Below are 12,817 nucleotides of genomic sequence, written 5' to 3' on the forward strand. Positions count from 1 at the left end.
CAACCGTCAGAATAATGCAAGTGAAGATACATACAGGCAGCGTGTGGCTAACCACCTCACTGTTTATCCAGTAGCTTCAGCTCACTACTTCAACCGTTTATCAATTTCTTTTTGCGAAGAATTTCAACTGTTTATCCATTACTTTTAGCTAACAGTTTCAACTGTTTTTACATTGCTTTTAGCTAACAGTTTCAACTGTTTTTACATTGCTTTTAGCTAACAGTTTCAACTGTTTTTACATTGCTTTTAGCAAACAGTTTCAACTGTTTTTACATTGCTTTTAGCTAACAGTTTCAACTGTTTTTACATTGCTTTTAGCTAACAGTTTCAACTGTTTTTACATTGCTTTTAGCTAACAGTTTTAACATTACTTTTAGCTAACATTTTCAACTGATAACACTTTGTAGTTTAACTTTCTTTAAGAAATTGTACTTTCTCTTGTTGTTCTGAGTTTGTACTCACGGTTGAATGCACTTATTATAAGTCGCTTTGGATAAAAGTACCAGCTAAATGAAATGTAATGTCAGAACTTCCAGCTATATAACGCTAATCTGTCGATAGGTCAATTGTCTGTACAAATGAATGAATAAGAAAAGATCCACGTGTCAAACAAGGGATGCAGGACACAGTGGGGAGTGAGAGTCAACGAGGTCACGGACAGCAGGGGGTTAATCTGATACTGATTACAGACACATGCACACAGCTCAGATAACAACATCTACAACACACACACACACACACACACACACACAGACCTCCATCTTTTTCAAACGTCACAATTGTGGGAGGGACATGGTGGTGTAGGTGTAAGTGTGTGTGTGTGTGTGTGTGTGTGTGTGTGTGTGTGTGTGTGTGTGTGTGTGTGTGTGTGTGTGTGTGTGTGTGTGTGCGCACAGCACCTACCGCCTCTCTTCTTAGCTGGATGAAAAATTGCTTGCACTTGAAGGATATTTTCACTATTTTCAACCTGAAAACAGGAAAAAACAAAGTTAGTGTCCACAGGCAATGAGACAACCAGCTGTTTGGGAACATTGACGTCAGTCATTGTGCTTAAGACAGTCCTTGGTGGGCTAATCCCCAATAGAACACAGAGTAACAATCCTGAACAAAATGGTCGCAATATAAAATGTTAACTGATCATTTTGTAAATTAAAAAATTCTAGAAAATGACTATGAAATGATTTATAATTGTGTATTAGGGTTATGCTTTACTTTTATTTACTATATGTGTATGTAGATGAAAAATGTCTTTTGGTAATTAAAAATACAGACTAATATTGTGCAGAAGAAAAGGTTTCATGTTTTACATTATGATCATTTTAATTTCATCCCCCTGATGGCCATGACCAGCTATTGTGATAATATTCAATGTTTTTCTGCATAAATATAATCAAACATGAATACTGTTTTTTTTAAATATATATATATATATATATATATATATATATATATATATATATATATATATATATATATATATATATATACATATATATATATATATATATATATATATATATATATATATATATATACAAAAAAGCCTCATTGAACTGTCTCTGCCCATGTTGGTTGAATACCATACATTCACACCATGTTAAAATGGCACAGAAGAAAGGAGCACTGCTTCTTGTTCGACTACTCGTCATATTGTCTGGGTAAGAAAAGAAACCAAATGCACTGAAAGCAAAACAAAGAACAGCTTTATTTTCCTCGCAGCTTTCAGATTGATATAAACAGTCGTTTGTCACAGCACTGGGATTCTTCCTCCTCAACATCTAATTATCACTCTCGTCCCCCTTTCTGTCATCTTAAAGTTGGGGGTGTCATCTGCCTGGCATTACATCATCCTTTGAAGTCTTTATGATGCAAGTGAAATATTAAAATCCCATGCTTTTTTTATGTCAGTAAAGAACAGTTGCTATTTCTGGAGGTTAACGTGCAATATCCCATACAGTTATATCATTCTTGTCCACCTTGGTCGCCATTATTAAAGATGTTTTTATCTCATTATTTTTCAAGGTAGCTAACTTGGTGTGCAGGAAGATGACATTGACGTTCCTCATCCCGCCTACAAAGCTCTAATTGGTCGACTGCATCTCAAACATGCAGACACAGACGTCACAAAGCCAAACACCAGAACCGTTTAAATTAAAGATCTGGGACCACATCCGGCATATTTAGTGTCTTTTGAAACCTCGGGTTAGAAACTGGAATTTAAAATAAAGTTTCTGAGAGTCTGAATAACGATTAGACGCACAGCAGAACTCATCCGTGGTATTTGAGAGGTTTGAGAAAAAAACAACGTAACATTTTACAATGCATGAGTTGAATCTTAATAAGCGATATGCAGGGGAGTTTAAATATTCATAACTAAAGTACTGCATTTCAAACTTCCAGGAATCAACAAATAAAATTGAAACGCGCACATCTCCATGAATTGCCCGTTCGTCAAGTAAGCCGACCCATGAGTCACATCCCAACTGTTCGCTTAACCTCCGACCCCGCTCCCCCTCCCATGACTTGAGGGGGAGCGAGTGACCACGCTGGAGAGTCTCTCAATGGTTCAACGACGCCAATCTTTTCCCACCAATCTGCGTAATATCTAGTCATGCGTCTAAAGCGGTCGACGCGGTGTGAAATAATGCTGGAATCAGAAGACCACACACGCGCGCGGCCACAGTCCGAGGTCTGCTGACGAGCAGCAGCGGAGTAACATAATCCCTTCCGAGAGCTCTGTTGCTGCTGTGACTCATCGCTCGCTGCTAAATATATTTTACATACTTACTCACACACTCTCGCATGGACAAACAAGCAAACACACACATACACACACATACACACACACACGCTTAGGCAAAGTGTGAGTCATCCCCCATCTAAGTGTGGCTCATCTGTCAGGCTGCTTTGAACAGATATAGGAAAGAGGCAAAAAAAAAAAAAAAACGTCTCTCTCACTTGACCCGTCCTTACTGTATCTTACGATTTCCATTTATTACATGCACGGGGGGGAACGATGACACGTCGAGAGGAGCGACCTCAGGAGGTGTGACAGGATGTGAGACGGTGTAGGAAGAGTGAGCCTTTGTTTTCAGAGAGGATGGCGGAAGAAAAAACATGGAGAGAGAAGAAGAAGAAGAAGAAGAAGAAGAAGAAGAAGAAGAAGAAGAAGAAGAAGAGAGAGAAGAAAAATATGTGAGTGTAGGTTTGAGAAACACTGTGGCCTATTGTGTCGCTCTCTCTCTCTCACACATGGCAGGGGACAGCTGTTGTGGACACCACTGTTGGTCTCTAAATTTAGCTCAGCTGACTGGATCCGAAGACACACATGCATTTCTTTTTTTCTCCACCTAGGAGGACTCTGCTTCGGTTTACATTCATTCCGTGGAGACGAATCCAAAAAAGCCCAAACCAAAGTCCTTTTGGGCCCAGACGGGCCGCGAGGCCCCAGCTTTACGACTTCAGTTCCCCGCAATGTCAGAAACACAAAACCCTTCATTCCGCAAAACCCTTGGTGAGCGCACACTCAAACACCTCTCATCAAAAACATCTTACTGTATGAGACGTTCACTGACGCTCACACGCGCATACATACCAGCTGCTATGTGCATTTGGTCAGGGTGTGGGCGTGTGTGTGTGTGTGTGTGTGTGTGTGTGTTAAGCCTACACACGAGTGAATTATCTTCCGGAGTTACAGGGATTTGAGTTGTTACTATCCCACCCCTCGGCACCCATTAACATTTAGCCTCCCACAATGCAGCAGCAGAGGATGGGAGATTTCCAAGAATCGATGCTTTGGAGAGAACGAGAGCTAGAGACATAGGGTGATGTGAGTAAGTGAATTAGAGAGGAAAATAAAAAAAAGAGGACAACGAGAGAAGGAGAGAGCAGATTTGATGCCTATAATATTTCCAGGAAACCCAGTTCAACACAGAGGCCCCCCCCCTTCCCTCTTTAGAAATATCTGGTGGAATCATCAGCATAATTCCAGCAAAGATCAACTCAGGCTCAACCGTTTACATGCGATGACAATAATCACTGTGTGTGAGGTTACCAAAATATTACGCAGCACATTTTCCCAGTAAAAAGGCTTCCTGGAGGCAGTTCAAGTGCAGTTGGCAGATGTTTGAGGGACAGAGAGGTTCGTGACAAGAACATCCATAGTTTTGATTCCCACAGCTCAGGGGAAACCTGGCCGGGGAACCGACAGAGACGTGCTCTCTGCGTCCACAGAGCGCGAGTCAGCACACTGTTACAGACGAGCTGCCAGTAGTGACGAACATATCAATGGAGAAAGCTTTTTGTTGTCTTCTGTTCTTTTTTTCATCCACAGCTCTACTCATTCACATCCGAGAGCTGCCAGGAGGGTTTTTTTTTTACAGCTCCTCTGCTTGTCGGCTTCCAGCAGGTGTAACTGAAGCTGTTGAACTTCTGACCACAAGCTTCTCTCATGTCTCGCACTTACTTTCTTGAACGTTTTATGTTTCATCTCTTTTGGTTGAATATGTTTCCCCTCCAACAGACACAGGGAACAGAAACTGCTGGTGGAAATGTTGTGTTAAAAAAAATAAAAAATCGGATCGTGCATCAACAGCTCTCCCACTGACCCGGAGTCCCCGAGGCGTCCCACAGGGTTCAGTACTCGGTTTCCCCCCCTCGGAGATTCACTCGGTTTCCATGGTCTCATCTTCCTCAGCTGCTGCCGATGATGATTACATATCCACTGAATCCATCACCGCAGCCGCTCACTCCGAAACTGCCTCGCTGAAAGTAAATCATGGATGACAAGCCAACTTTCTAAAACTGGACCGAGTCAAATCTGGTGCTCAAGTTGTCACCGAAACCACCCCGCAACATCGTCACCAGGACTACATTTCTGCTGTTGTGACATCATATTCACGACCGATAACTTCACTCCGCTCCCCACACATTGGCAGCCTTCGAGTAAAAAGTGACGTCTCGTTGGAGCACCATGCCGTTCCCACCTGGACACTTCAATGGCGCATGTTCGTTTATGTTTTTGTGCGCGCGTTTGTCACTCACCATGGGAAATAGTTGATCCGTACCCTGTTCTTGTAAATCACAACGCCGGCGGACATCACCCCAAGAAGAATCTCTGTGTTGCTCTGGTCCTGAAGAGGGGAGAGGAAGGTGTGTGAAGAGTGAGTGTGTGTTTGTAGTGAAAAGCAGAGCCGAGCAGAAACACAGAAACAGGAGTACGACATATAAAAGAGAGGCTTTCTCTCTGCTACACAACGGACCGGCCTCTGGGTCCATCTGCCTCAAATTACGAGGAGAGGTTAATGAGACACTGAGAAAAACCTACAGAGACGGAAATCTGATTCCGTGTGGGACAAGAACAGAGTTCAAGTCCAATAGACTTTAGTCCCAATTGATTATCTAATTAAGAAATGTTATTTTATACATCCTGCATGTGCAACGTGATACTGAGGGCTACAGAGTGCTGAAGCAGTCTGTCTTGTGCTGCATTATGAAAACAACAAAAGTGATTATGTTAAAGCTGTGATCAATAGTCATAAGTAGGATATCCTGGAAGACCAGCTGGTGACTCCAGGAATCGTTTACATTGTTCTTTCTTAATGAATCCACTGCTCAGTCTATGGACTATGGCGGTGTATACAATGTACTCCTATGGAAAGAAATATGATATAGAAAGCAAGCAAACGATGCAACGCCATGCTTATCTAATTGCACTCTGAAAAGAATCAGCGTCACGTTTCTTTAATGGCGTTCAGAACTAAAAAATAAATTCCCTCATGAAAACCAGTCAGTTAGTTGAACAACAACCTTTCTTAAAGTGAGTTGCAATTGTATAACACAAGTTAAAGTCCCAATCCATAACAGTTAAAGCCATAAAATTGGAGTGAGAGTAGAATGGACATCCCCGAACAAATGAAAATAGCAGGATGCATTGCCTTTGAATGAACTGTGACCGCTGTAGCGCGTTAACTCATTCTGTTTCTTTGGGAAACGAGCAGCGGCGAGCGCCATTTTCTTCTGAACTGGTCGAATGACCACGGCAAACAGTTCACTGTCCGTTCTATTTCTGAAGTTGAAACCCAATCTCCGCTTCACCGTGACATCTTAGCCGATGCGACACAGCTCCGATCCCTTCAGCAGCCCAGGTGAAAGCTTCGTGTGATGTTTCCCCACACGACTTTCCAGTAGAAACACTTCATATGACAGGAATCAATCTAAATGGTGACTTGGCTGCTCTGCTATCTGCTGCTACTTTAGTGAGAGCTGAATGCCAATGTGTGGCCTTTCTGCAAGGTGTGGGCATCAACATCGACTGTGCACACATATACACACACACACACTCCTCTTCTGATGCCGCTGACGGAACAAAAGCAGGTTTGAATCAGCCGTGTCGTGACGGTGAGGTGCAGATTTGGATCCTATTGATATCAACTCTGATACCACTGGTTGTACGAGGTTATGGATAACAATGATCTTGCTCTGCTTCGGGGAAAAAGAAGGAAGGAAAAGTTCACACGCAGACTTGTCTCAGGCTAAAAAACTAGGAGGCACGGGACCAACAGCAACACAGAGACTCAAAGCGTGAGGCACAGCAACACACCGAAACAGACTCGAGTGTAAACACAGAATAACACCTTACTTACCCTTGCATAGTGCAGCTCTATCCCGTAGAGCTCCAGCGAGCGTGCTGTGTTCAGATAATTAAACTCTGACTGGGCAGGAGATAGACCACTGAGAGCGAGAGAGAAAGGGACGGGTACAAAGACAGATGGGGACGGGAGGTTGTGATGACAGGGCAGGAAGAAACAGAAAGAGTGTGTGTGTGTGTGTGTGTGTGTGTGTGTGTGTGTGTGTGTGTGTGTGTGTGTGGTGAAGAGGCATATGGAGAAAGAGAGAGAGAAAGAGAAGGGCACAGAAATGAACAAAAGAAACGGGCGATCAGAGTCACAGCAGGGAAAAGGTCAGATTAACTGTGGCATGTCTAGTTTACTGCGACACAATATACACTAGAATACAACAAATTGCATGTTAAATTAAATGAAATAATTTCCAACACTCGTTTATTGAACAAAATACAGATTCCCACCACTACTCTTTTAACCAACTCAAAAAAATAAGTGTTGAAATTGTGGTAAACACAACTGAAAGACATTTTGTTAAGTAATCTCTTCGAGGGCTACAATCCAATCCATTTTTTAGTCAGACGTGTCAACCCCCTGGGAGTTTTTACATGCATTTCAATGTGTGTGCTGAGCCTACCTGTGCTGCTGGTGGTGTTTGGCAACCTCTTTGTGGAAGTCCTGCGGCGGGTTGGGCATGAAGCAGAATTCAGACAGGTAGCCCGCCGTATGCTCCGTCTCACTGTAGTCCCCCAGCTCCGCTGCAGAAGAAGAGATTGATTAAATGTCAACGCCGTCATCGCTCGCAGAGGAGGAACAACGCGACTGATGAGACGACGACCGGGACGGTGGAGAGGTTTACACTGGGCGTGCACAGGTACGCTCTCCTTCAGAAAGATCACTGTGAGACAGAGTTGGAAGGATTTTTTTGTATTATGATAATCTTGTATGCTGTGCTGGGGGAGAATTAGCCTTTATACCATTTTCTGTCCTTGATTGGAAAGCTTACTTGTGGCAAAAACATATTTTCATTGCAAATATGGCCGATTAAAGCCACTCCGTCAACGTTGGCCATCACCATCGCCATTAGCAAACGTCTTAACACTGACATGCATTGGCTGATAATTAAAATAACTAAAAACAAACCTTTAATTTAAATGTACACTGATTGGTTGACCTTGATCTCACACGTTTCAATCGTTCTGCCATCTTATTTACAGCCGTTTACACAGGAAGGCAATGGAGTGAAAAAAAAAATGATTGAAGAATATTTACACCTCATCCACAAAATTCATACAACCCCTGACAAACCTCTTCTGTTCCGAGAGTATGTATTACTATGAAATGTGCTGTTGTAGACACATGTTTGTGTTTCTTTGTCCTTGCAGATTTTCCACAGAGCCAACAAGGCAGTGCGACCTTTTAATAGAATCATCCTAACGGAGCAGAGCTCAATGTGTGAACATATACCGATGATCCAACACATGGTATGATCAACACAGGCCAAAGAGATGGTAGGACTGTGTGAATACATACTATTATCTTAAACATGTCAAAAACTAAAATGGCACTGAATGAACGCCTCGCATGAAGCAGACGCCCAGAGGCATTTACATGTGACTCAAAATAACAAAAAGACAGCGGGATCAAAAACCCAGCTGTTTTCTTTCCCTCAAAAGACGGAAAATGAAGTGATTGTTTATAACAGCCAGAAAGATAAAGCGTGAAATGATTCTCAGATCTCGGAAAGCTTTCAGAGCCCTCAGAGAGAAGGAGCTCAAAGTGAATCTCCAAAGCCGGTCGCTCACTTGTGGTTAAAGCTCCAAAAGCATCAATTTAATCAAGTAGTCCCTGGACTAACCTACTAGCCGGTAGCTTAAACATATTGGCCAACGAATCGATTCGAAGCTCACCCGCTTATTGATGTGCACGCGGCTCTGGGGAGAAATTGATGTACAGTCAATAGCTCACGTTTTAGAAGAGTTGGCCAACGTTGGTTATACTTCACGCTGCCGTTATTACTTTAACGAGGTTCAGCGTTCACACAAACGATGCTCAAAGACGAGCCGACAACCTGATCTCTCTTTATATATTCATCCACTGATGTGAAATCCATACCAAGCTCGAGCTCAGGCTCCCTATAATGACGCTATTGACCAACGAAGGCACAAACGAGACATTCAACTCTCCGTTTGTGATGATGGATTAACATGCATTGTGGGTAATTTAGTCCAAGCGTGTATGAGCGCATGTGTATGTGTGTGTGTGTGTCACAGAAAACTGATTGTATCCAACATCCACCACTGTCAATATGAATACATTAACAAAAGCAACATTATGAAACTCAGCATTTAATATGAATGTTTGGTAACAACATTTTTTTTTTATGAAAGGCTACATTACACAACTTTGCATCAACGACATTAAATCAAACGAACAAAAAAAGGCATTTTTAACCAAAATGCCTTTTTTTCCGGAGGAAAGAGTTGCTATGGTTTTCAGACAGTATTTGGTCAATATTAAACAAGACTCTATGTCTGCTGGGTGGGATTTGTGGTGTTTTGAGAATGCAAGCTTTAATGTGGGATTTAGAATGATCTGCGCCGGCACTTGGGCCAAGCTAACTGAATTAGCAGCATAGCAGCTGCTTCAAGCCGTTTTTCCCCAAAGCAAACATTTATCTTCATAATCCGGGCTGGCACCGAGCAGAGTGACAACATGGACCCGGCAAAAGAGCGTGTGCGTGTGTGTGTGTGTGTGTGTGTGTGTGTGTGTGTGTGTGTGTGTGTGTGTGTGTGTGTGTGTGTGTGTGTGTGTCTGCGTGGGGAAAAGCAGTAGTGTCATGATGGTGGCGGCGGTCTAGGCCAAATCTCTTCTCTGACCTATATACTGCAGCAGCGCAAGTTCCCCACAAAATATGCCAGAGGGGTGGAGAGACAGAAAGCAGAGGGGAGGGGTGAGCGAGAGAGAGAGAGAGAGAGGTGGCGGGGTTGTGAGTGTGAAGAAAAAAAGAGGGGGGATAAGCAGAAAGGGATGAGACAGACTAAACAGAGATAAAAGAAAGAAACAGACAGAGGGCAAAACAGGCTGCACGAAAACAATGAGCAGCAGTAAAAGAGAAAGAGCGAGTGACACAGACGGACCAGTGTGTCATTATTCTGATGACAGAGGGGCCCAGTCAGCCTTTAACACAAACGCTCAATCACAACAGCACATTTCCATGTGCCACTGTACCATATTTGACCAGTAAGAAGGATTTTGTTTTTACTAAACCCCGGCTGTAAAAGAATAAGAAAGACGCAATCACATTGCATGTTTACATCACTGCAAATACTATCAAATAACACCACACTTGAGTCTTGATTGAATCATAATGGCTTCAGAGCACCAGCAATAAATGCACTGGAGCAACCACAGCCATTACATTTAACAGAGAGTGGAGCTAAAGAGAGGCCTAATGAATTGCCTTTCCCACCGTTACAGAAGAGTGGATGCATCCAGGGAGCGCTATACTTACATTGAACGGAATAGGACGCCAGCAGTGCGGCGGTGTTGTGTGGACAGGGCAATCTGGAAAACCACAGCAACACAAGTAGTGGATCAACACACAAGGAGCAATGACTTATCTTTGATAATCGTGGTAATATATATATACATTAAAAAAAATTTAAAAACAGAAACCGAGCGATAGAAAGCAGATTTTCACAACAATGAGTGTGTTAGATGTGCAAGAGCTTGTGTATGTGTGTGTGTATGTGTGTGAGTGTATGAACTCATATCTCCTCCAGTCATGCAACTCTTGGCAGAATCTAAACCCACTGACGCACTCCGTCAAAACCAATGCTAATGGAAGGATAATACATCTACAACGGCGACTCTTTACAGACATTTAAAAAGGCAACTGGAGACTCACCTTCCAGTTACTATATCCTGCTTGATCTGAAGATAATATTGGTACCTGAGGGGGGAGACAACACAGCGCATTAAGAAAAGAGACTAGTGCACCGTTACCTCTGTTTGACTTGTATACAACTGTACAGGAAGACAAGTATTTGTAAACACTTCTGATGGAAGTTCCTGTTGTGTAAAATGAATGGAAACCTCTAAGCTGACTTTTATCGGTCGCGTTCAGAGCAGTGTCTCAGGGTGTTCGATGTCATAAACACAGCAAGACAAAGCTGTCAGGATTGTGTTTTGTGTCGCGACTTGAGCGCACAAGGCACCGGTTCAGCGTGTGAGATCCAAGCCCATCCCCCATACTCACAGTTACAAGCTGTATAAAAAGTGTTGATAAGGCAGAGAGGCTGAAATAAACACCGGGCGGGAAAAGGCGATATGGCGCTGTGACGCCTCCTCTGCGTGTTGGTTCTGCACAGCGCAGTGTTGCAGGCCTTATGTTTGCAGAAGTGTGGGTTGTCCACACATCACGGCCTGGATGCGGAACACACCGGCTTCTCAGTTTCTTTTATGAGCCTGGATCAGCGGGAGAATGAAACTCTGGTCCTGGGAATCCATTTGCAATTATTTAGATCCCAAAAGCTCTTTTTTATGCTATCTTCTTTTTTAAGATTCCTGGAATAGAAATACCTTTAGATTGTATATCTATACAGTATGTTCCTCCTGGCATGATGAGCTTTGGGACATTATGGACCCAATTTGCATCCTTATGTAGCGCTGAACCTCAGTAAATTTGTTCAATTCTACTCAACAACTTGTATTTGTTCTCTACTCTCGCTGGTTGAGAGTCGATACGGCGAGACACAAGTAGTCAAAGTCACTGTTCTCTATTTCTGAATAAAAGGAATAAACGACTGCACGGCATGCATCATCATATTTTGACGAGGTCCGTCACGATAAAGATGTTATCGTACACTTAATGGACTTGATCTCCTCCATTCTTTAATGACCTTGATATTTTTATTGTGTTTGTTTTACATTAAAATGTAACCAATATTTTAGCTGACATTATGCCAGAATAGAGTCAGCATGGAAGTATTGTATTTATTGTTTTGGTTGTATTGTGATATTTATTTAGGAAGTTCCCTGCTCCTTTTAAAAAGGGTCAACTTGCACTATTATGTTGTCATTATATAAGTGCCATTAAAGAGTCTTAAAAAAGACAATAACATTGTTTATCGCATTTACTTCTGGGACAATTCATCGTCCAACAGAAAGTAGTTCATCACAAACTGGATGTGATGTAAAGTGATACGACGGTCGCTAGAATATAACGGTCTTTAAAAATGAACTGCCTTACCGTGTGTATTCTTCCTGAAGTTTACTAGGGTCTGTCACAAAGAATTTGACTCTGAAGCTCAAGCTATAGGGAGAGCCTCCTGCAAGAAATGATGACGAGCAGTTAGAGGAGAAAACACAATGAGGCAGTGAATTGTGCATCAAGACTGGATTCATATTTATTTTTTCTACTTTTACAGGAGATAAAGAAAAGTGGACTTAACGACTCAAAGCGTAAAATCTTAACACTTACATATTTCTACAAACATAACGTACTAGCTCCATGTGTGTAACATATTATATCCTGTGGTTATTCCTCAATGAATGTATCGCTCGGCACAAAAGCTGAGTTGAAGCTCGGTTCAAGCGTTGCTGGAGGAGCACCGCGTTTCACACGAGGGCTACTTCTTGATTCCTCTCCATGTTACAAATTCTACTACTCATTATCAAAAAACAGAGCCGAGTTGAAATGAAGTTTAATAATTGCTTACGGCGGATTCAGAATTTTAAATCACCGTGTAGACGGGAGACTTTTGCTGGTGGTGGTGCAGAATTTATTTATTTTTTTTAACCTGCACTGGGGTTTTTGAAAAATGACCTGGACGTGTTAGTTAAAGTGGCGTGTTGTGTGGGTTTCACCTACTTTTCAACTGTTTCCTGACGGGCTTGCTCGGATCGAGCCAGCGCTGTAAAATATTGATAAGAGAGACACTTAGAGACACCTTCCACTGTATGGCTACACAGCCTAAATTATTCACCACATGGCGCACACGCACACACACACGCACACCTGACGGAAGTACTCAAAACACTGTTCACGTGAATACAAACACTTCAATATACTGACACAGTGACATGCAGGAAATGTACATTCTAGATAGAAATTCATGTGTGAAGACTGATCCAAATACACAACTCGAGTCCTCTCGTAGACACAAACACAGACACAGACACACGCAGAG

The 12,817-nt window shown here is 42.4% G+C and overlaps 1 protein-coding gene across 2 annotated transcripts in view; it reads right to left on the reverse strand.

The window, feature by feature from the left end:
* The window catches only part of ptpn4a (protein tyrosine phosphatase non-receptor type 4a), a 58,406-nt gene that overhangs the window by 14,703 nt on the left and 30,886 nt on the right, over positions 1-12,817 (reverse strand). For both annotated transcript variants that reach the window (XM_068572186.1, XM_068572185.1), the window contains exons 4-11: positions 12,499-12,541; positions 11,878-11,956; positions 10,534-10,578; positions 10,138-10,190; positions 7,261-7,381; positions 6,645-6,732; positions 5,044-5,132; positions 904-967 (exon numbers count right to left, since the gene is read on the reverse strand). In XM_068572186.1, the coding sequence (XP_068428287.1) occupies positions 904-967; positions 5,044-5,132; positions 6,645-6,732; positions 7,261-7,381; positions 10,138-10,190; positions 10,534-10,578; positions 11,878-11,956; positions 12,499-12,541 (582 nt within the window). The remainder of the gene's footprint in view (positions 1-903; positions 968-5,043; positions 5,133-6,644; positions 6,733-7,260; positions 7,382-10,137; positions 10,191-10,533; positions 10,579-11,877; positions 11,957-12,498; positions 12,542-12,817) is intronic.

This window comes from Clinocottus analis, unplaced genomic scaffold, assembly GCF_023055335.1.
Source record: "Clinocottus analis isolate CAN_PGR_092001 unplaced genomic scaffold, fCliAna1.0.p SCAF_12, whole genome shotgun sequence".
Classification (NCBI taxonomy): Eukaryota; Metazoa; Chordata; class Actinopteri; order Perciformes; family Cottidae; genus Clinocottus; species Clinocottus analis.